Source organism: Pseudophryne corroboree, chromosome 4, assembly GCF_028390025.1.
Source record: "Pseudophryne corroboree isolate aPseCor3 chromosome 4, aPseCor3.hap2, whole genome shotgun sequence".
Classification (NCBI taxonomy): Eukaryota; Metazoa; Chordata; class Amphibia; order Anura; family Myobatrachidae; genus Pseudophryne; species Pseudophryne corroboree.
Genome location: NC_086447.1, coordinates 323,124,363 through 323,149,560, shown reverse-complemented (window position 1 = coordinate 323,149,560; position 25,198 = coordinate 323,124,363). Strand labels below are relative to the sequence as shown.

The window sequence follows — 25,198 nt, the reverse complement described above, 5'->3', positions numbered from 1 at the left end:
TCAAATATAGGAGCATGTTCATATTGACTTATAAATGTATGTATTATACATGCTTATACATAAATATTGGCATTTCATTTCATTCTAAGGTAGAAAAGAAATGCCATACAGTACTGTGCACTATTGGTTGTTGAAGATTTGCTTATTTATTTAGGACACTCAAACTTCTCTGTTCAAGCTACAAGCATTAATGGGCCTATTTATCTGTGGATACCTGCAAATATTAAGTATCCCCTAAATATGCCATAGAGCAGGGGTGGCCAAACAGTCGATCGCGATCGACTGGTCGATCGCGGACATGCGACCAGTCGATCGCGATCCGCCGCCCAGCCAGCCGAAGCCGCGCCTCTCCTGCCTGCCGCTCTGCCTCCTCAGTCTGGTCTGCGGCAGTGACGGCCAAGTGTATAGCTCAAATCAGGTGCCGGTTCGTTAGCCAATGAGAGCTCGCGGACCGGCACCTGATTTGAGCCATACACGCTGCCGTCACCGCCGGAGATCAGACTGAGGAGGCAGAGCGGCAGACAGGAGAAGCGCGCGCTGCGCTCTCCACACACAGCACGGTGAGCTCTTCTATGGGGGCATATCTGGCACTGTGGGGGCACATAGCTCAGTGGGGGCATATCTGGCACTGTGGGGTCATATGTGGCACTGGGGGCATATCTGGCTCTGCAGGCAAATGGCACTGTGGGGGCATATCTGGCACTGTGGGGGCATATCTGGCACTGTGGGCACATGGCACTGTGAGGGCATATCTGGCACTGGGCACATGGCACTGTGAGGGCATATCTGGCACTGTGGGAGCATATGTGGCACTGTGGGGTCATATGTGGCACTGGGGGCATATGTGGCTCTGTGGGCACATGGCACTGTGGGTCATATCTGGCACTGTGGGGGCATATCTGGCACTGTGGGCACATGGCACTGTGAGGGCATATCTAGCACTGGGCACATGGCACTGTGGGGGCATATCTGGCACTGTGGGGGCATATGTGGCACTGTGGGGTCATATGTGGCACTGGGGGCATATGTGGCTCTGCGGGCACATGGCACTGTGGGGCATATCTGGCACTGTGGGCACATGGCACTGAGGGCATATCTGGCACTGGGCACATGGCACTGTGGGGGCATATCTGGCACTGTGGGGGCATATCTGGCACTGTGGGGGTCATATGTGGCACTGGGGGCATATCTGGCTCTGCGGGCACATGGCACTGTGGGGCATATCTGGCACTGTGGGGGCATATCTGGCACTGTGGGCACATGGCACTGAGGGCATATCTGGCACTGGGCACATGGCACTGTGGGGGCATATCTGGCACTGGGGGCATATCTGGCACTATGGGGGCATATCTGGCTCTGCGGGCACATGGCACTGTGGGGGCATATCTGTAATCTGGCGCTGTGGGGGCATATCTGTAATCTGGCACTGTGGGGGCATATCTGGCACTGTGGGGTCATATGTGGCACTGTGGGGGCATATCTGGCTCTGCGGGCACATGGCACTGTGGGGGCATATCTGGCACTGTGGGGGCATATCTGTAATCTGGCGCTGTGGGGGCATATCTGTAATCTGGCACTGTGGGGGCATATCTGGCACTGTGGGGTCATATGTGGCACTGTGGGGGCATATCTGGCTCTGCGGGCACATGGCACTGTGGGGGCATATCTGGCACTGTGGGGGCATATCTGTAATCTGGCGCTGTGGGGGCATATCTGTATCTGGCACTGTGGGGGCATATCTGGCACTGTGGGCACATGGCACTGTGGGGGCATATCTGTAATCTGGTGCTGTGGGGGCATATCTGTAATCTGGCACTGTGGGGGCATATCTGGCACTGTGGGGTCATATGTGGCACTGGGGGCATATCTGGCTCTGCGGGCACATGGCACTGTGGGGGCATATCTGGCACTGTGGGGGCATATCTGGCACTGTGGGGGCATATCTGTAATCTGGCACTGTGGGGGCATATCTGGCACTGTGGGGGCATATCTGTATCTGGCACTGTGGGGGCATATCTGGCACTGTGGGCACATGGCACTGTGGGGGCATGTGTATCTGGCACTGTGGGGGCATATCTGTATCTGGCACTGTGGGGGCATATCTGGCACTGTGGGCACATGGCACTGTGGGGGCATGTGTATCTGGCACTGTGGGGGCATGTGTTTGAGGTTTTTACCTGTGGGGGCCAATGTGTTGTTTCGTGTGAGGCAGTCATTACACTCTGCGCAGCAAGACTACGTCCCTTTTTTTCGTTATACCGCGCCCACTTTTTGTTATACCACGCCCACTTTTTGTTATGCCACGCCCCTTTTTCTGTGCGCGCGCTATTCCTCCTAGGTAGATCACAAAAGCTTTTTAGCTTTCACAGTAGATCACCAACTCCAAAAGTCTGGCCGCCCCTGCCATAGAGCATAGGTTCTGCAAACTCGATCCTTATTACTCCACACAGTGCATGTTTTGCAGGTAACCCAGCAGGTGCACAGGTGTATTAATTATTCACAGACACATTTCAAAAGGTCCACAGGTGGAGTTAATTATTTCACTTGTGATTCTGTGAGGATACCTGCAAAACATGCACTGTGTGGGGTAATGAGGACTGAGTTTGCAGACCTATCTCCATATCTACTGCAGTCCCTCCATTTCAGTCAATGCCCCCAAATTGCTTATGCAGTATTAGTACCATGAGCAAATGTGATACTAAAATATAGTGTGCCCCAACTCCAGTTCTCGGGGAACCCGAACATTGCATGGTTTCCATATGTTCTTTGTGCCCCAACTCCAGTTCTCGGGGAACCCGAACATTGCATGGTTTCCATATGTTCTTGCTGGAACACAGGTGTATCCATTACTGACTGACACATTTTCAAATATATATCACATTTGTGGCTCCATAAGTGGTTCTAATTGTATTCACTTGTGATGGTGTGAGGAGACCTGTAAAGCATGCACTGTTAAGGTTACCGGAGGCCTGGAGTTGGGAAACACTACTATAGTAGATAAATATGTATTCAAATTTAAGCTTTAAAATATTTAACTGTGCACTTGTGCGCCATTCAGAATCAACGTTTCTCCTTTTTCCTCTTTTTGTACATCTTTATTCTGACCTTTCCAGACTAAAATTTATAATTTTGAAAACTGTTCACCACCTCTAGAGGTGCAAAAAAGAAATAGGCTAATTGCATATATTTTCACTAGTGATATGTCTCACGGGTTTTAGAATAAAATAGCTTTATTTCTATAAAATGTACTTGAATTTATGACGAAAGACAGCGCATAAGGTGCAAAACGCAAACTGCGTTCCTAATTGAACCGGCCCTATGTATAATATGAAAAGAACGCGAAAATGTTAAAAAGTATTACCTCTGCATGCTTCCAGTTGCCCAGTTAGTACTTTTCTAATCTCAGAAACCCAAAGGTTTTTCAACTCAACAGTTGATGCCTGTAATGAAAAGAAAATTATAACATACAGCAGGATTTTCTAATGAATAGCATTTCTAATAATTGTTTATCAAATACCTTGTAGTGAATATGGTGGGACAGAATGTTGAGTAAGGAAAAAGAAAAGCAGATTAAAAGACAAAACAATGATGAGCTAAAGTGAGATAAAGAGAAGAAGAGGAGTAATTTGGCAGTAGGCACATTTTTAAAACATAGGGGTAAAGTTACTAAAGCTTCTAAAAATGTAAAGTGAAGATGAATTCGCATATCTGCGCTGCGATCGCAGGACCCATTCTGTACAAGCGCAATACATGTCCTGCGCAGGACTCAAACATCGGGGAAATGCAGAAAGGATCGTATTAGCCATCCTTACTGAATTAGCACCTTTGTTATTTGTCTAGCACAGTGTTTGAAATTACAGATGCCGATTGATTTCTCCTCTTTATTTCTCTCCAAGGCTTGATACATCTCCTCCCATGTCAGGTGTCTCATAGAAATCTATTTATGAGTTTGTACCTAGCAAGGTGTACTACCATAATATTTAGTGACAACACACTCAACCTAAAGCTAGTAAATCACTTGTAAGGAAAACAGAATACAGTTACAGTCATAGTAATAACGGTAATTAGCAAAATATATTATGTAAACACCACAAAAGATGGCAAAAGAGGAACAGAAAAAATAAAATGCTGCTGGTAAGAGAAGAAAACAGGGAGATGTTGTAAAGTGAGAATGAGGACCAAAAGACTAGTGGGTAAAATAAATGATATCATATTGGAGAGCTTGGAGGGATATATAAGAAAAGCAAAGAGAAGATCATAATAACCAATGATTTGTTGGTATTATTCATGGTGCAGCAATTATCCAGCTGACCTCTTACCTGTATGATGTACACTTCTTCTCTGCCATTGAACCACACTTCAAACTTCTTGTTATCTCCCTTTACATTTTCAGTTATACCAACAGAACTCATCTGGTTTCACAAAAAAGATTTACTCATAAAGTAAACAATTTCTTGACATTACCAGCACATATACTAATAATGACTAAAAGAGAGCAAACTTTATATTTAAAAGCAGTAATAGTCTTATACAATAATACAGTTTGTAAAATAAACAAACCTTGTACTAGTAAATAATTACTACAGTACTGTGATGACATATAGGGGGTCATTCCGAGTGGATCGCTAGCTGAAAATGTTCGCTGCGCAGCGGTGAAGCAAAAAAACAGCACTTTTGCGCATGCGGCGCAATGCGCACGCGCGACGTACTTTCACAACGGCTGATGCAGTTTTACACAAGGTCTAGCGAAGCTTTTCAGTCGCACTGCTGGCCGCAGTGTGATTGATATGAAGTGGGCGTTTCTGGGTGTCAACTGACCGTTTTCAGGGAGTGTTTGAAAAAACGCAGGCGTGCCAGGAAAAACGCAGGCGTGGTTGGGAGAACGCAGGGCGTGTTTGTGACGTCAAATCCGGAACTGAACAGTCTGAAGTGATCGCAAGTTAGGAGTAGGTCTGGAGCTACTCAAACTGCACAATTATTTTTTTTAGTCGCTCTGCGATCCTTTCGTTCGCACTTCTGCTAAGCTAAAATACACTCCCAGAGGGCGGCGGCTTAGCGTTTGCACGACTGCTAAAAACTGCGAGCGATCAACTCAGAATGAAAATTTGCAAATATGGAGTGGTGTAACCAGGGCGCCCTCTTTCTGTGGTATTGTTTGTAAAGGATCAAAACAATGATCAATCTAAACCAATGCGAGTGTAAACTCCAAATGAGTTGTGTGGGTATCAATTCCAGCAGGTCTCACATAAAATGAATAGGATTTAATACAATGAAAATTTACATATGAACAATAAAAGCATACCATGCAGGTAAGCTAGGAGCCGTGGGTGTATGGGGTGGCAGGGTGATTGAAGATACACCCTGCTCAGGCTCCTATGCTTACAAACGGGTTGTTAGCCCCCGGACGGATGTGGGTAAATGTTCACAAAAAACTTCAGATAACAGTTCACATTAAATGGAAAGCATGCGATTTACATACAAATAATAAAAGCATACCATGACGGTAAGCTAGGAGCCGCAGGTGTAAAGGGTGGCGGGGTGATCGAAGATACACCCTGCTCAGGCTCCTAAGCTTACAGACGGGTTGTTAGCCCACGGATGGATGTAGAATGTTCACAAAAAAACCTCAGGTGACAATTCAAATTAAATGGAAAGCATACCAGGGAGGTAGCTAAGGAGCCGCAGGTGTTTGAAATAAGCAGGGTGGTCCAGACTTCACCCTGCTCTGGCTCCCAAGCTAGCCACAAGGCAGATGTCCACGGTGTGAAATGTTCAGGTTCCTTCTTAGATCCAGATAGCCAACGCGTTTCGAGATATCAGATCTCTTCCTCAGGGCTTGATGGAGTGGCTTGTTCCACAGATGGCTTTTTAAAGATGGTGGGAAGATAGTTCCGGGTCATAGGTCACTGAAGCAGGAAATGTATGTAATAGTTCCTTTAACAGAAGATATTGCTAGGTCATGATGTTTTTAATGTGTCCTTGCCTGTCAGAATGAGCATGTTGTGTAAGCTAGAGAAATTGATGTAAAAGAAGTGAAGAAATCGTCACGCCGGGCGACCGGAAGCGATCCGGACCGGAAGTTCGAAACCGGAAGTGACATCGCGGTGTGCAAATATCATTTATAACTATGTGATAATTACAGAGGGTTAGGTGTTTGCTGGGTGGTGTGAATAAACACCCGTAGAGTGTCCTCTGAAGGGAATATTGTGAAAAGATCGCAGGTGAACGCACCGCCGCGGCACCGGAAGTGACGCGGCGGTTTGCGTTCCAAAGACCGGAAGTGACGCATTGTTTGCGTGTCACCGCCGATGGAAAGCAGGGAAATGTCAAACCAGCCCTAAAGAGTAGTAGTGATGTTAACTATATAAGTAATATGACACTTGAGGGGGAAAGAAATGTATTTAGGCATTCCTATTCTATAGATGTAATATCACTATAATAAATGGGTGTTTGAGTGAAATACACGTGATTTACTCCGCGTAAAAATTATTCTGAAGTGATGATTAATATTGCTTCAGGTGAATCATTGGGTGTGTATGGTGTCTATATTTGAACATTTGAATAGTATAAGAGGTGGTTTAACCACATAGTAGGAATATCCAGTGTTTTTTTCAAAGTCACTGTTGTCCAAATAAAGTTTATATCATCATCAGGGTAGTCCATATTTTGTCTTCATTCATATTCTGGTTCCGTTCTTATTGTGGCTACGTAGGTCCCCATGATGAAAGAAATGGGGAAATAAAAATAGGTTAGGCAAATCCTATACTGGTATATTGTCGAATTGTAGGATGATAGATGAAAGAACCATGTTGTTTTATTGTAGAAACCACTTGAGTTCAAAGTCTTTATTGAGACCCTTTGGACATAGGGACTGAAGTTTGAAAATCAGTTTCATTTCTGCCTTTGCAAGATTTTTTTCCGTGTTTCTGTCACGCCAGGTGGATTTAATGTGCTGTAGTCCCAAAAAAATTTTTATTGAAGTATATGAACAATTGTGTGCAGATTTGAAATGTTCTGACAAATTATGGGTCAGTAGGCCTTTTTTTATATTACGTAGGTGTTCACCGAGTCGTGTTTTCAATGCTCTCGATGTGCGTCCAATGTACACCTTCCCACAGGTGCATTCCACTACATACACGACATTACTAGTGTGGCAGGTGATGAAATCCTTGATTTTGAAATCAACGCCATTAATGGTAATATCTGTGTATTTTGATGTGTTGGTTTTAATGAGTCGGCAAGGGAGACACAGTCCGCATCTATGAAAGCCGCTTGTTCTGACTGGATTATTATTCTGGGGTAGGGCACTCCAGACGAGTTTGTTCTTCAAGTTTGCTGCCTTTCGGTAAATGAATGACGTTTTTTTTGGGATGATGTTCTTTAATATATCGTCCTTGCAAAGCAGATTCCAATGTTTTCTGATAATGAATTCCATTTTTTTGTATTGATGGTCATACCCGGTGATGAATGACCATTGTGAATGATTAGAGAGTTGGTTGTCGTTCTTTTTCTGTTTATTATTGTGGACGAGGGAGGTCCTGTCTTTATTCATTGTGTCTGTCTGAATGGTTTCTAAATTTGCAGGTTGATAACCTTTTTCAATAAAGGCGTTTTTGAGTTCGTTAATTTGAGACCTGCAGATGATGTCCTCACTGCAGTTTCTCCTTACCCTAAGAAATTGGCCCTTAGGAATGCCATTGAGCCAATTAATATGATGCTCACTTTCTTTGTTGATATAGTTATTTGTATCCGTGGGTTTCTTGTATGTTTTCTTGTATGTTTTCGTTTGGATATTGTCATCCTTGATATAAATAGTGAGATCAAGGAAATTGACTTCAGTCTGGCTATTTTCAAATGTAAGGACAATGTTTCTATCTAACGAAAACATACAAGAAACCCACGGATACAAATAACTATATCAACAAAGAACGACAACCAACTCTCTAATCATTCACAATGGTCATTCATCACCGGGTATGACCATCAATACAAAAAAATGGAATTCATTATCAGAAAACATTGGAATCTGCTTTGCAAAAACGATATATTAAAGAACATCATCCCAAAAAAAACGTCATTCATTTACCGAAAGGCAGCAAACTTGAAGAACAAACTCGTCCGGAGTGCCCTACCCCAGAATAATAATCCAGTCAGAACAAGCGGCTTTCATAGATGCGGACTGTGTCTCCCTTGCCGACTCATTAAAACCAACACATCAAAATACACAGATATTACCATTAATGGCGTTGATTTCAAAATCAAGGATTTCATCACCTGCCACACTAGTAATGTCGTGTATCTAGTGGAATGCACCTGTGGGAAGGTGTACATTGGACGCACATCGAGAGCATTGAAAACACGACTCGGTGAACACCTACGTAATATAAAAAAAGGCCTACTGACCCATAATTTGTCAGAACATTTCAAATCTGCACACAATTGTTCATATACTTCAATAAAAAATTTTTTGGGACTACAGCACATTAAATCCACCTGGCGTGACAGAAACACGGAAAAAAAATCTTGCAAAGGCGGAAATGAAACTGATTTTCAAACTTCAGTGCCTATGTCCAAAGGGTCTCAATAAAGACTTTGAACTCAAGTGGTTTCTACAATAAAACAACATGGTTCTTTCATCTATCATCCTACAATTCGACAATATACCAGTATAGGATTTGCCTAACCTATTTTTATTTCCCCATTTCTTTCATCATGGGGACCTACGGAGCCACAATAAGAACGGAACCAGAATATGAATGAAGACAAAATATGGACTACCCTGATGATGATATAAACTTTATTTGGACAACAGTGACTTTGAAAAAAACACTGGATATTCCTACTATGTGGTTAAACCACCTCTTATACTATTCAAATGTTCAAATATGGACACCATACACACCCAATGATTCACCTGAAGCAATATTAATCATCACTTCAGAATAATTTTTACGCGGAGTAAATCACGTGTATTTCACTCAAACACCCATTTGTTATAGTGATATTACATCTATAGAATAGGAATGCCTAAATACATTTCTTTCCCCCTCAAGTGTCATATTACTTATACAGGTTGAGTATCCCATATCCAAATATTCCGAAATACGGAATATTCCGAAATACGGACTTTTTTGAGTGAGATTGAGATAGAAACCTTTGTTTTTGATGACTCAATGTACTCAAACTTTGTTTAATACACAAAGTTATTAAAAATATTGTATTAAATGACCTTCAGGCTGTGTTTATAAGGTGTATATGAAACATACATGAATTGTGTGAATGTACACACACTTTGTTTAATGTACAAAGTTATAAAAAATATTGGCTAACATGACATTCAGGCTGTGTGTATAAGGTGTATATGAAACATAAATGTATTCTGTGCTTAGATTTAGGTCCCATCACCATGATATCTCATTATGGTATGCAATTATTCCAAAATACGGAAAAATCCGATATCTAAAATACCTCTGGTCCCAAGCATTTTGGATAAGGGAGACTCAACCTGTATAGTTAACATCACTACTACTCTTTAGGGCTGGTTTGACATTTCCCTGCTTTCCATCGGCGGTGACACGCAAACAATGCGTCACTTCCGGTCTTTGGAACGCAAACCGCCGCGTCACTTCCGGTGCCGCGGCGGTGCGTTCACCTGCGATCTTTTCACAATATTCCCTTCAGAGGACACTCTACGGGTGTTTATTCACACCACCCAGCAAACACCTAACCCTCTGTAATTATCACATAGTTATAAATGATATTTGCACACCGCGATGTCACTTCCGGTCCGGATCGCTTCCGGTCGCCCGGCGTGACGATTTCTTCACTTCTTTTACATCAATTTCACTAGCTTACACAACATGCTCATTCTGACAGGCAAGGACACATTAAAAACATCATGACCTAGCAATATCTTCTGTTAAAGGAACTATTACATACAGTTCCTGCTTCAGTGACCTATGACCCGGAACTATCTTCCCACCATCTTTAAAAAGCCATCTGTGGAACAAGCCACTCCATCAAGCCCTGAGGAAGAGATCTGATATCTCGAAACGCGTTGGCTATCTGGATCTAAGAAGGAACCTGAACATTTCACACCGTGGACATCTGCCTTGTGGCTAGCTTGGGAGCCAGAGCAGGGTGAAGTCTGGACCACCCTGCTTATTTCAAACACCTGCGGCTCCTTAGCTACCTCCCTGGTATGCTTTCCATTTAATTTGAATTGTCACCTGAGGTTTTTTTGTGAACATTCTACATCCATCCGTGGGCTAACAACCCATCTGTAAGCTTAGGAGCCTGAGCAGGGTGTATCTTCGATCACCCCGCCACCCTTTACACCTGCGGCTCCTAGCTTACCGTCATGGTATGCTTTTATTATTTGTATGTAAATCGCATGCTTTCCATTTAATTTGAACTGTTATCTGAAGTTTTTTGTGAACATTTACCCACATCCGTCCGGGGGCTAACAACCCGTTTGTAAGCATAGGAGCCTGAGCAGGGTGTATCTTCAATCACCCTGCCACCCCATACACCCACGGCTCCTAGCTTACCTGCATGGTATGCTTTTATTGTTCATATGTAAATTTTCATTGTATTAAATCCTATTCATTTTATGTGAGACCTGCTGGAATTGATACCCACACAACTCATTTGGAGTTTACACTCGCATTGGTTTAGATTGATCATTGTTTTGATCCTTTACAAACAATACCACAGAAAGAGGGCGCCCTGGTTACACCACTCCATATTTGCAAATTTTCGTTCTAATTTTGGGGATAGAGGAAAACCCCAGAGGTATAACCTAGGCTGCCCCCCATTCTTTCAAGCGCCCAATAAGATTTCTCACATCCCTTTCAGCAGATCAACTCAGAATGACCACCATAGGGCGGGATGTACTAAGCATCACTTCTGCGATTCAGTACATCCCCCCACTTACTGCAACTATACTAAATGGATATGTAAATGCAAAAAATAATTACCAAGGTAATGGGTCTGGAGCTGCAATTGGGATGCATTTACCATGAGCAGCTGAATGAAGGGATAGTTAATCCCACTAAGACAATATAGGATCAAATATAAACAGCGCTTATAAAGCTGGATATAGTAAGAAAAAAAACCACATTTATTTAAACACAATTTTATAAAGGATTAATGTTGCAACATATCATAAAAAGGAGATTTACCATTGTTAAATTTCTTTCTGCAAGGTACACTGGATTCCACAGGGAATAACATCGGGGTGTAGAGTTGGATCTTGATCTGAGGCACCAACAGGCTAAAGCTTTGACTGTTCCCAGGATGCACTGCACCGCCTCCACTATAGCCCCGCCTCCAGGTACTGGAGCTCAGTTTTGTTAACCAGTCCAATGCAGTAGCAGGTAAGAGAGACGGTAGATGTTAGTCACATAGAACCACATTCTCACGACATACAAACCCAAAGAAGCTAAGTGCGTCAGGGTGGGCGCCCTGTGGAATCCAGTGTACCTCGCAGAGAGCGATTTAACAATGGTAAACCATAAATCTCCTTTTCTGCAGCGGGGTACACATCTGGGATGTCCTAAAGCAGTTCCTCATGGGAGGGGACGCACTGTAGCGGGCATAAGAACCCGGCGTCCAAAGGAAGCATCCTGGGAGGCGGAAGTATTAAAGACATAGAACCTGATGAACGTGTTCACTGAAGACCACGTAGCCACCTTGCACAATTGTTCTGTGGACGCACCATGGCGGGCCGCCCAAGAAGGTCCAACCGACCGAGTAGAATGGGCCTTGATAGCAGCAGGAGCTGGGAGCCCAGCTTGTGCATAAACTTGTGCAATCACCATTCTAATCCATCTGGCCAAGGTTTGCTTATTCTCAGGCCAGTCACGTTTGTGAAAACCAAAAAGTACAAAAAGGAAATCTGACCTCCTGATAGAGGCATTCCTTTCCACATAAATACAGAGAGCCCATACCACGTCCAAAGATCTTTCTTTGGAGGACAAACCAGAAGAGATGAAGGCCGGAACCACAATCTCCTGATTAAGGTGAAAAGATGATACCACCTTAGGTAAATAACCAGGGCGAGTTCGAAGAACTGCCCAGTCACAGTGAAAAATCAGAAAGGGTGGACGACAGGACAAAGCACCTAAGTCCGACACCCAACAGAAACACGACCTTAAGCGTAAGGCATTTAAGTTCCACAGACTCAAGAGGTTTAAACGGAGACTCTTGTAGGGCATTCAGAACAACAGACAGATCCCATGGAGCCACAGGAGGGACATAGGGAGGCTGAATCCATAAAACACCCTGAGTGAAAGTGTGAACGTCAAGAAGAGACACAATTTTTCTCTGAAACCACACCGACAAGGCAAAAATACGGACCTTGAGGGAGGCCAGACGAAGACCCAAGTCTAGGCCTTGTTGTAGAAAAGCCAAAAGCCTGGAAGTTCTGAAAGTATATGCATCATAATTCTTAACAGCACACCAGGTGAAGTAAGAATTCCAGACCCTGTAATAAATCCGAGCCAAAGCTGGTTTACAGGCTTTTAACATAGTTTGAATGACCGCCTCAGAGAATCCTTTTGCTCTCGGGAGTGATGCTTCAAGAGCCACGCCGTGAAAGCCAGTCTGTGTCATGACTGAGGTTTTTGTGAACCCGGTGTAGTGAAGTCTGTGCGGGCGACTGGAGGATTATGTGAATACTACCACTGACCTGGTTTGGAAATGCTGTGGACTCTGGGTTTCCTCCGGTGACTGGGAAGAGGAACCGCAGCAGAGATGGCCGAATCTAGGTTCTCCTCATGCAGGATTAGGTCGGCAGACAGGAGGCATGCTGAAGGTCTCCTGAAAGACAGAACTGGAAAGGCACTGATGAATCAGTGAAGAATACCAGGTATAATTGTGCTAAAGGGCACGGGGTGCTTGGAGACACTGAGGTGCTTGCGGACACTGAGGTGCTTGCGGACACTGAGGTGCTTGGAGACACTGAGGTGCTTGGAGACACTGAGGTGCTTGGAGACACTGAGGTGCTTGGAGGCACTGAGGTGCGTGGAGGCACTGAGGTGCGTGGAGGCACTGAGGTGCGTGGAGGCACTGAGGTGCGTGGAGGCACTGGGGTGCGTAGAGACACTGGGGTGCGTAGGGGTGCTGAAAGCACGTAGATGCTGAGGCACGGAGGTACTGAGGCACGGAGGTGCTGTGGCACGGAGGTGCTGTGGCACGGAGGTGCTGGAAGCACGGAGGTACTGAGGCACGGAGGTACTGAGGCACGGAGGTACTGAGGCACGGAGGCACGGAGGTGCTGGAAGCACGGAGGTGCTGAGGCACTGAGGCACGGAGATGATGAGGCACGGAGGTACTGAGGCACGGAGATGCTGAGGCACGGAGATGCTGAGGCACGGAGGTACTGAGGCACGGAGGTGCTGAGGCACTGAGGCACGGAGATGCTGAGGCACTGAGGTGCTGAGGCACGGAGATGCTGAGTCACGGAGATACTGAGGTGCTGGAAGCACGGAGATGCTGAGGCACGGAGGTACTGAGGCACGGAGATGCTGAGGCACGGAGATGCTGAGGCACGGAGGTACTGAGGCACGGAGATGCTGAGGCACTGAGGTGCTGAGGCACGGAGATGCTGAGTCACGGAGATACTGAGGTGCTGGAAGCACGGAGGTGCTGAGGCACGGAGATGCCAACTACAACAGTAGTAAAACTGAAACACGACAGCTGTGGTTTTCAGTGGAGAACACGGAATTCAGCACTGTGCCTTTAAGACGAAACATTGCAGCTGTACCTTTACATTGAGACTCAGGGAAATGGTGAAATCAAATGGCAACACACAAATAAACCAAACGGTAACAAGGGAACAGAGTTTCCACAGGAACTTAGGTACAAAGGTTACCTTTAGGGAGCTCAGCTTAAGACCCACACAAAGCTGTATGTGACACAAGGAACTGGCCCAGATTCCAACTCAGCCTCCTGATTTATACTTCCTGGTCCTTGATGATTGGTGGGCAGGATTAGGTGATGTCACTGTCATGTGACTACTCTAGCCAAGGCTGTGATGTAGAATGAGGCCTAGCAGGCCAAGAGAACACTGAAGCCTGGACTTCTGCTAAACACAGGATGCTTGCTTTTAGATTACTGAATTCAGCCTCACACAGGAGATCACCACAGGTGGAGCTAATTAACTATTACCTCTCAGGCTGAGAACTCAGGAAAACTGACAAGCTGTTTAACTCCGTGAGTGAAAAGACACAGGATCCAGGACAGATGGCAGGGGTAAGTCACCAAATATAAAACCTACAGTCAGGATTGTGACAGTATCCCCCTCTTCAAGGGTGGACTCCGGACACCCATCTTGAATCTTAGAGGAACTTGAGAAATTCATACAGAAGAATTTAGGACCTTCGTTGATGCAGATTCCAAAGGTTTAGGACTAAATTCTTTAACTACAGCGTTACTGAAAGTCTGTAAGTCATGGAACACAGGATCATTACTCTCAAAGAGCATGTTGGCCCACTCCAAAGCTCTTCCTCTGAATGCCAGGAACAGATATCGAGTAACGTTGGAAAGAGTTACTGCACCTGAAGGATCAGACTCCATCCGAGAGAGAAATTGTTCAACCAGAGCGGCATATTGCAATAAATCTCCATCAAAGTAGATAGGTGGAAAACCATCAGACGAAAGCTTAGAGGATGAAACTGAAGAAAGCTTTGGCTGGACGAGTAGGACTGGATTGGATCCAAGGATACTTGAATTGGCTGGAGCCAAAGGAGACGGACCAGGCTGGTCCTGGAGTATTGCTGGACCGGCTGGAACCGGAACGGACTGGCCAAGCTGGGCCTGGAGTATTGCTGGACCGGCTGGAACCGGGACGGACTGACCAGGCGGAGCCTGGAGTATTGATGGACCGGCTGGAACCGGGACGGACTGACCAGGCGGAGCCTGGAGTATTGCTGGACCGGCTGGAACCGGGACGGACTGACCAGGCTGGGCCTGGAGTATTGCTGGACCGGCTGGAACCGGGACGGACTGACCAGGCAGGGCCTGGAGTATTGCTGGACCGGCTGGAACCGGGACGGGCTGAGCCCTTTCTTCACAGGGCTGGGCTGAGGCAAGAGCCCCCACTTCACGGGGCTGGGCTGAGGCAAGAGCCCCCTCTTCACGGGGCTGGGCTGAGGCAAGAGCCCCCTCTTCACGGGGCTGGGCTGAGGCAAGAGCCCCCTCTTCACGGGGCTGGGCTGAGGCAAGAGCCCCCTCTTCACGGGGCTGGGCTGAGGCAAGAGCCCCCTCTTCACGGGGCTGGGCTGAGGCAAGAGCCCCCTCTTCACGGAGCTGGGCAGCACTCTGTAGAATCTCTGGCTGGGCAGCACTCTGTAGAATCTCTGGCTGGGCAGCACTCTGTAGAATCTCTGGCTGGGCAGCACTCTGTAGAATCTCTGGCTGGGCAGCACTCTGTAGAATCTCTGGCTGGGCAGCACTCTGTAGAATCTCTGGCTGGGCAGCACTCTGTAGAATCTCTGGCTGGGCAGCACTCTGTAGAATCTCTGGCTGGGCAGCACTCTGTAGAATCTCTGGCTGGGCAGCACTCTGTAGACTCTCTGGGGCTGGACGCTCTGAAGACGCCCCTCCTGGGGCTGGACGCTCTGAAGACGCCCCTCCTGGGGCTGGACGCTCTGAAGACGCCCCTCCTGGGGCTGGACGCTCTGAAGACGCCCCTCCTGGGGCTGGACGCTCTGAAGACGCCCCTCCTGGGTCTGTGGACACGGACTCCTCTGTGACTGTAAATGGCTTGAACATTCTTCTCTGGACACCCAACTTGGGATAAGGTCTTTTAACCACCGTACCCCAGTCATAAATTTGAGTCTCTCTCAGAAGAGTAGCCTTCTTGATACCCCCGTCAGCAGCAGAAGAATCGGATACTGTGGATGACTTGTAGACATGAGCACTATGATACTGAGATTTGTCACTATTACCTGGCTTGCGAAGAATGCAGTCTTTAACAAAATGACCAGAATTTCCACAGTAAAGACAGAGATGTAGCTCCTTACGCCGCTGACGTTCAGCTTCAGAGAGCTTGGGCCGTGGATAGCTCTGATGAAAAACTTTCCCTTGCGCAGAGGAAGAGACTCTATTAACTGGATGGGACAAAACAGGATCAACAACGTTGGTAGTATTCCTGAGGAGATCAGGCATCACAGAGAGAATACTAGGCAAAAGTTCTTGTAACTGTAGTAACATCTGGTAGAAAATCTGCAGTTGGTCAGGAGTCTTAGAGCAGAGGGTCATAGAATCTCTGGAGGACGAATTCCGCTGCAGACACTGTGCCAATCGATGCTGAGTCGACTCCAGACCTTCCAAGCGTCCTGCAATATTGCTTAGGAGGTCATGCGTCAGACAAACACTTTCGGCCGGGTCCATGTGGCCAGTTCCTACTGTCAAGACTGAGGTTTTTGTGAACCCGGTGTAGTGAAGTCTGTGCGGGCGACTGGAGGATTATGTGAATACTACCACTGACCTGGTTTGGAAATGCTGTGGACTCTGGGTTTCCTCCGGTGACTGGGAAGAGGAACCGCAGCAGAGATGGCCGAATCTAGGTTCTCCTCATGCAGGATTAGGTCGGCAGACAGGAGGCATGCTGAAGGTCTACTGAAAGACAGAACTGGAAAGGCACTGATGAATCAGTGAAGAATACCAGGTATAATTGTGCTAAAGGGCACGGGGTGCTTGGAGACACTGAGGTGCTTGCGGACACTGAGGTGCTTGCGGACACTGAGGTGCTTGGAGACACTGAGGTGCTTGGAGACACTGAGGTGCTTGGAGACACTGAGGTGCTTGGAGGCACTGAGGTGCGTGGAGGCACTGAGGTGCGTGGAGGCACTGAGGTGCGTGGAGGCACTGGGGTGCGTAGAGACACTGGGGTGCGTAGGGGTGCTGAAAGCACGTAGATGCTGAGGCACGGAGGTACTGAGGCACGGAGGTGCTGTGGCACGGAGGTGCTGTGGCACGGAGGTGCTGGAAGCACGGAGGTACTGAGGCACGGAGGTACTGAGGCACGGAGGTACTGAGGCACGGAGGCACGGAGGTGCTGGAAGCACGGAGGTGCTGAGGCACTGAGGCACGGAGATGCTGAGGCACGGAGGTACTGAGGCACGGAGATGCTGAGGCACGGAGATGCTGAGGCACGGAGGTACTGAGGCACGGAGGTGCTGAGGCACTGAGGCACGGAGATGCTGAGGCACTGAGGTGCTGAGGCACGGAGATGCTGAGTCACGGAGATACTGAGGTGCTGGAAGCACGGAGATGCTGAGGCACGGAGGTACTGAGGCACGGAGGTACTGAGGCACGGAGATGCTGAGGCACGGAGATGCTGAGGCACGGAGGTACTGAGGCACGGAGATGCTGAGGCACTGAGGTGCTGAGGCACGGAGATGCTGAGTCACGGAGATACTGAGGTGCTGGAAGCACGGAGGTGCTGAGGCACGGAGATGCCAACTACAACAGTAGTAAAACTGAAACACGACAGCTGTGGTTTTCAGTGGAGAACACGGAATTCAGCACTGTGCCTTTAAGACGAAACATTGCAGCTGTACCTTTACATTGAGACTCAGGGAAATGGTGAAATCAAATGGCAACACACAAATAAACCAAACGGTAACAAGGGAACAGAGTTTCCACAGGAACTTAGGTACAAAGGTTACCTTTAGGGAGCTCAGCTTAAGACCCACACAAAGCTGTATGTGACACAAGGAACTGGCCCAGATTCCAACTCAGCCTCCTGATTTATACTTCCTGGTCCTTGATGATTGGTGGGCAGGATTAGGTGATGTCACTGTCATGTGACTACTCTAGCCAAGGCTGTGATGTAGAATGAGGCCTAGCAGGCCAAGAGAACACTGAAGCCTGGACTTCTGCTAAACACAGGATGCTTGCTTTTAGATTACTGAATTCAGCCTCACACAGGAGATCACCACAGGTGGAGCTAATTAACTATTACCTCTCAGGCAGAGAACTCAGGAAAACTGACAAGCTGTTTAACTCCGTGAGTGAAAAGACACAGGATCCAGGACAGATGGCAGGGGTAAGTCACCAAATATAAAACCTACAGTCAGGATTGTGACAGTCTGGCCAGATTCGGGTAGACACAAGGGCCCTGAACGAGGAGGTTTGGGCATTGAGGAAGTAGAAGAGGACGCTCTATCGAGAGACCCTGCAGGTCTGAGAACCAATAACGCCTGGGCCACGCTGGAGCGACTAGAAGTAGTATTCCTCCTTCTTGCTTGAACTTCCGTATTACCCTGGGCAGGAAAGACACCGGAGGGAACACGTATGGCAGCCGAAAGTTCCATGGAATTGCCAGTGCGTCCATGATCGCTGCTTGAGGATCCCTTGTCCTTGCTCTGAAGACCGGAACCTTGTGATTGTGTCGAGACACCATCAGGTCTACATCTGTTAGGCCCCACTTGTCCATTAGGAGTTGAAAGACTTCTGGATGAAGACTCCACTCTCCGGCGTGCACGTCCTAACAACTGAGGAAGTCCACTTCCCAGTTGAGGACTCCCGGAATGAACACTGCCGATATTACTGGCAGATGGCGTTCCACCCATTAAAGGATTTTTTAACACTTCCATCATTGCCATGTGACTTCGAGTGCCACCTTGATGATTGATGTACGCCACCGTGGTAGCGTTGTCTGATTGTACTTGAACAGGCCTGTTCTGTACCAGAGGCAGGGCAAGTGTCAACGCATTGAACACTGCCCACAGTTCTAGAATGTTTATCGGGAGGAGAGATTCCTCCTTGGTCCATTTACCCTGGAGTGAGTGTTGCTCCAACATCGCGCCCCAACCCTGCAAACGGACGTCCATTGTCAGTAGGACCCAGTTGGAGATCCAGAAGGGACAGCCCCTGCTTAACTGTCGGTCCCGTAGCCACCAGCTCAGTGACCGACTTACCTCCGTATTTAAGGAAATCATTTGAGACCTGATCTGATGGGGCAATCCGTCCCACCTGACAAGGATTAACCTCTGCAGAAGGCGGGAATGAAATTGAGCGTACTCTACCATGTTGAAAGCAGACACCATGAGGCCTAGTACTTGCATCGCCGAGTGTATAGACACTCTCTGGAGAAAGAGGAAGTATCTGATCTTGCCCTGAAGTTTCAGGACCTTCTCCGGAGACAGAAACAGTCTTTGGCTGTGGGTGTCCAGCAGCGCCCCTAGGTGCACCATGCTACGAGCAGGGACCAGCATGGACTTCTTCCAATTGTTGAGCCACCAGTGGGCTTGTAGGAATTGGACTGACATCTCCAGTTGACTGAGGAGGACATCTTGGGAGTTTACCAGAATCAGCAAGTCGTCCAGATACGGCAGGATCCTGATTCCCTGACGACAGAGGAAAGCCGCCATCACGGCCATGACCTTGGTGAAAATCTGAGGTGCCGTGGTCAGTCCAAATGGCAGAGCCTGGAATTGAAAATGAAGGTTGCCAATAGCAAACCGCAGATATTGCTGATGCAAAATGGCAATAGGTATTGTGCAGGTAAGCATCCCGTATGTCTAAGGACACAATATAGTCCTCGGATTCCATGGCCAGCCCAATAGAGCGCAGGGTTTTCATACGGAATTTGGACACTCTCACAAACTTGTTCAATGATTTGAGGTTGAGGATAGGCCGGAAAGACCCATTTGGTTTCGGAAATAGAAACAGGAAGGAATAGTATCCCCTGCCTCTCTGGGACAGAGGTACCGGCACTACCACTCCTGTTTCCAGGAGGGATTGTAAAACCAGGTGTACAGCTTGCGCTTTCAACGGATCCAAGGGGATAACCATTGTACAGAACTGGCGAGTTGGACATCTCTTGAAAGAGATTGCGTACCCGCGAGAGACAACTTCCTGCATCCAGACATCTGAAATGGTCTTTAACCAGGCCTGGGTGAGCTGCAGAAGTCGGCCTCCCACCCTGGGGTCCCCCAGGGGGAGGCCCGCCCCGTCATGCAGCAGGCTTGTTTTGTTTGGAAGCAGGCTGACAGGCTGCCCAGGATTGTTTAGATTTAGGCTTAGTGGTTTTGGAAGTACGAGCCTGTCTCGGTTACACCTGACCTTTTGCTTTACTTGGAGGTTGAAAGGAACGAAAAGTTGTACTCTTAGCCTTCGGAGTAGAAGGATTAGTACTTGGGAGAAACGCAGTCTTGGCCGTCGCTAAGTCAGTCACAATCGTAGTCAGATCCACCCCAAATAGTATGTCTCCCTTAAAAGGAAGCACCTCCAAGGTCTTTTTAGAGTCCAGGTCCACTTTCCAGGACTTCAACCACAGAATCCGGCGAGCCAGGATAGACCCCTGCATCAGAGGCCACCTCCTGAATATAGTGAGAGGCTGTAATAATATACGACAGATATTGTCTGGCAGTGTCAGCAAAAACCTGAGGCAGAGCATCCTCAATTGCCTGAACCCATGCTTCAATTCCATTTGCTGCCCAAGAGGCAGCCATAGTGGGTCTATATACAGCACCGTTAAGAGTGTAAATAGACTTCAGGCATCCCTCCACGCGCTTATCTGTCGGTTCCTTCAGTGAGCTGACAGTGGTGACAGGCAGAGTAGATGACACCACAAGATAGGCGACATGAGAGTCCACCAGTGGTGGAGTTTCCCACTTGTTACTCACCTCCGCTTGGATAGGATAACGAGCTAGCATCTTTTTAGACAGGGAAAACTTCTTTCCTGGAGATGACCAGGATTCCTGACGTATGTCAATTATAAGGTCAGAATGTGGTAAAACTACTTTAGCAACCTTCTGACGTTTAAACTGATCAGGTTTCTTAGATGTAGCAGGGGGCTCAATGTCATCATCAATTTGGAGAATCAGCTTTATAGTCTCCACAAGGTCAGGAACATGGACCTGGGTTGTAGATTCCTCATCAGAAGCAACTGTATCAGTGTCTGACGGATCAGTATATTCCCCATCCTCATTGGAAGAATTATCCGAAAAATTAGTGGATTGTGAGGAAGAATTGGTCCGTTTAGATGACCCCTTGGCCCCAGAGGGGCATGTGGTGGACTTTTGTCTAACCAAAGACTGATTTAATTGCTGTAACTGGGTAGACAGAGTATCCACCCATGGCGGATTAACTACAGGGACAATATGTGGCTGTAATGGCACAGGAGGTCCCACAGGGGGCATAAGACATGTTACAAGCATAGTCAGCATATTTGAAAACGCTACCCAAGGTGGGTCCTGATTGGCCACAGGTGCAGCAGGTGGACTGGGAGATGTATGACACCCAGCGCCTGAACCAGCAGCTAACACCTCCCCCACTGGTGACTCCGTGGCGACATCACTGCATGATGCATGAGCGTCCGTGGATGTCCCTCCCTGTGTAGCAGACATTGTATGGGACGTAGCCTTAGGACATAACAGTACATATAGCCAGACAAACACAAAACCAGAAAATAATCCCCTGTGTTATGTGACAGTATATACAGAGCACAAACAGAGGATTTTCGCGGTGTGGGTTGACTGAAAAACACAGTGAGAAATACAAAACAGTATACACTGTGTAGCACTATAATATTATATGAGACCCTGACGCACCTAGCCCCCAGGGTACAGAATATAGTGATAGCAAAACGTGTGACACCCAAGAATGGAATCCACACAGCAGCTACAGGCACACTCAGTCACAGGTACAATACAGGAATTATTACATATAAACAATAAAACTGCACTGGACTAGTTAATTACATATAGATATGTATATATACAGATATAACAATGCACAGTAAATACTGGATGTATATCACAGAATACTTGTACTAAATATTCAGATAGCAGTACACTTGTTCTTAACTAACACTGTCTAAAATGACATGTAGAATACTTAAGTGTCTGTAAATGCACCACGCTGATGATACAGGTGGATTTACAGAGAAGACAGTGCCCAGCAGTCCCGGAGATCAGCCCAGCTATGTAATGGCGCCAAAATCTCTGTCAGGGAGTGAGGGAGAGTGAAATGCAGCTCCAGGGAATACCAGCAGTAGATGGTGACCGCAGCTGGGGGAGGGGCTACAGGTCAGCACTTTATCCCCTCTGCTGGACTTCACCACTGGGTACTGGCCTTTTATAAACGGATTTTAGTAAATTCGACCTGTGCTCCTTGCCCTGGTGGATATAGTGGGGTCCCCGTGCGACAGTGGCGCGATCCGTCTCCTGGGACTGCGACCGGATTGCGATGAACTGGCGGGTCCCACCTGGGGGACCCTCTTACCTCCTCCCTGATGTGCAGCCACGCGATACTGGAGAGCTGCAGCGGTGGTGTGCCTGAAAACTGGTGCGTCTCCGCTGCAAGTACCCGGGAACCCGGCCGCGGGAGTATGCAGCGCCGCTGAGGGAGGTGATGGAGCCACAGCACAGCATGTCATAAAGACATAGAAAGTGCTGCGACCCTTGAAGTCTTCTTAAAAGCTCTTTTCAGGGCTGCCTAGCGCAGCTCCACCTGTTAGTTACCTGCACTGCAGGCACCAACTTACTAACTGAGCTCCAGTGCCTGGAGGCGGGGCTATAGAGAAGGCGATGCAGTGCATCCTGAGAACAGTCAAAGCTTTAGCCTGTTGGTTCCTCGGATCAAGATCCAACTCTATACCCCAATGTTATTCCCTGTGGAATACCAGTGTACCCCGCTGCAGAAAGTACATATACAAAACAAAGAAAATGGGCAAACGTTAGCGCTGTATAGTTTAATTGTTAATACTGAGTAAGTACAGTATAAACTGGTATTTACGTGGACAAAACAAAGAAAATGGGCAAACGTTAGCGCTGTATAGTTTAATTGTTAATACTGAGTAAGTACAGTATAAACTGGGATTTACGTGCAAGTTATGTCCATCTATACATAGATGTATATCGCAATGTAGTTTCCTTCTGTGGACATCTAGGCTTGCCTCCAGGTGAAATCCAATGTGAAACAGTACCCATGGGTACTACTTCACATTGGGTTTCACCTGGAGGCACATCTATGAATAACGACCGGAGCTTACAATAGGACTAATTCTGGGTCCACAATCAAGCTGCCAAGAGGTCGTTTATCTATTCCATCATTGGGTAACCACCAACATCGCTACATTGCATATTCCCAGGACTGTGGCCGGTCTCCAAGGACATAACTTGCACGTAAATCCCAGTTTATACTTATTCTGTATTGACAATTCCACTATACAGTGATAATATTTGCCCATTTTCTTTGTTTTGTATATAGTATATACTTTTTATGAGATGTTGCAATATTAATCCTTTATAATATTGTGTTTAAGTAAATGTACTAACATATGCGATTAGTAATGCAAAAGACAGCTCTCCCAATAAGAACAGTCCTTTGCGATGTTGGGACTTCTGGGTTTCGGCCCCCGGGAGTCCCTATGCGCATTGAGACACATCAGCCGCGTGGGATGCTGGAAGGAATCCGATTGGATCCCGCACAGGGCAGAATGTGGAAAGAAGCCCATAAGCATTACTCTCTGCATCAAACCCACCGGACTCCTGGGCTTAGTACATATGGGAAATGCAGCCAAAGCCGTTTTCTGGTTTTGCCCGCATTTTCCCTTTAGTGCAGAGGTACATAGAGCAGCTTACAATGAACATAGCTTTTCAGTACAATAACAAATTCCAAATAAAATGTACAATTCCCAGACCTTAACAATATGATAACTATGGACAAAGGGGTAACCTTACCTTTAGTGCATGCTTGAAGCTATATGAAGGGGATTTCTCATGTCCCTCTGTGCTCTCCTCCCTCTTCTTGCAGAAGAGCAGGGTTTTAGCATACAGAAACAGGTGCCTCTGCATGGGCTTGAACCTTGCCAGATCTTTTACTTTATTGTGTACCTTCTTGTGGTCAGTCCACACGTTGAAGGAACCCTGCATGAGTAGCTTGCCAAGCTCTCCAAGATCCCCCTGCAGGGAAAGAGTACAGGTCAAATAACATTCGTCCTCGGAAGAGGTCTGGTCATAGTAAAGGATATAACATGACATTTAGGAAGGCTATTCTACATGTGAACTGAGGTTGCATGTAATATCCTTGTAAAGCCGACTGTCGTGTGTACACCACAGAAAACACATGGACGTGGCTTGTTCTATGGGTACTGCAGTATTTACCACTGGTGGCTGAGCATTCTGTAGCATAGCAAACTATAGAATATAGTTTGGTCACAATTTATCAATCCAGTAGTGGTGTCCCCACTAAATTCTTTCTTGCAGTTTCTGAGTAGCTCCAGACCTACTCCTAGATTGCGATCAGCTCGGTCCGTTTAGTTCCTGGTTTGACGTCACAAACACGCCCTGCGTTCGGCCAGCCACTCCCCGTTTCTCCAGACACTCCCGCGTTTTTCCCTGACATGCCTGCGTTTTTTAGCACACTCCCGGAAAACGCTTAGTTACCACCCAGAAACGCCCATTTCCTGTCAATCACTCACCGATCAGCAGTGCGACTGAAAAGCGCCGCAGGATCAACAGCAAAACTGCTATGTTTTTAGTTAAATAACTAAGTGCATGCGCACTGCGTACCATGCGCATGCAGCAACAAATCGCAGCATAGCGAAAATCGGCAACGAGCGAACAACTCGGAATGACCACCATAGAGCAGTTGTGTGGTTAGAGTTGAACATAGAGCAGTTGTGTGGTAAGAGTTGAACATAGAGCAGTTGTGTGGTTAGAGTTGAACATAGAGCAGTTGTGTGGTAAGAGTTGAATATAGAGCAGTTGTGTGGTAAGAGTTGCTCATAGAGCAGTTGTGTGGTTAGAGTTGAACATAGGTGGTCATTCCGAGTTGTTCGCTCGGTAATTTTCTTTGCATCGCAGCGATTTTCCGCTATTTGCGCATGCGCAATGTTCGCACTGCGACTGCGCCAAGTAAATTTGCTATGAAGATTGGTATTTTAGTCACGGCATTACGAGGTTTTTCCTTCGCTCTGGAGATCGGAGTGTGATTGACAGGAAGTGGGTGTTTCTGGGCGGAAACTGGCCGTTTTATGGGAGTGTTTGAAAAAACGCTACAGTTTCTGGGAAAAACGCGGGAGTGGCTGGAGAAACGGAGGAGTGTCTGGGCGAACGCTGGGTGTGTTTGTGACGTCAAACCAGGAACGACAAGCACTGAACTGATCGCACTGGAAGAGTAAGTCTCAAGCTACTCAGAAACTGCACAGAGAAGTCTTTTCGCAAAATTGCGAATC

The 25,198-nt window shown here is 47.0% G+C and overlaps 1 protein-coding gene across 5 annotated transcripts in view; it reads right to left on the bottom strand.

Moving 5' to 3' along the window:
* MCF2L2 (MCF.2 cell line derived transforming sequence-like 2) overlaps positions 1 to 25,198 on the bottom strand; it is a 1,017,734-nt gene that overhangs the window by 142,205 nt on the left and 850,331 nt on the right. For all 5 annotated transcript variants that reach the window (XM_063916343.1, XM_063916344.1, XM_063916345.1 and 2 more), the window contains exons 22-24: positions 23,703 to 23,924; positions 4,320 to 4,412; positions 3,362 to 3,440 (exon numbers count right to left, since the gene is read on the bottom strand). In XM_063916343.1, coding sequence (XP_063772413.1) covers positions 3,362 to 3,440; positions 4,320 to 4,412; positions 23,703 to 23,924 — 394 coding nt within the window. The remainder of the gene's footprint in view (positions 1 to 3,361; positions 3,441 to 4,319; positions 4,413 to 23,702; positions 23,925 to 25,198) is intronic.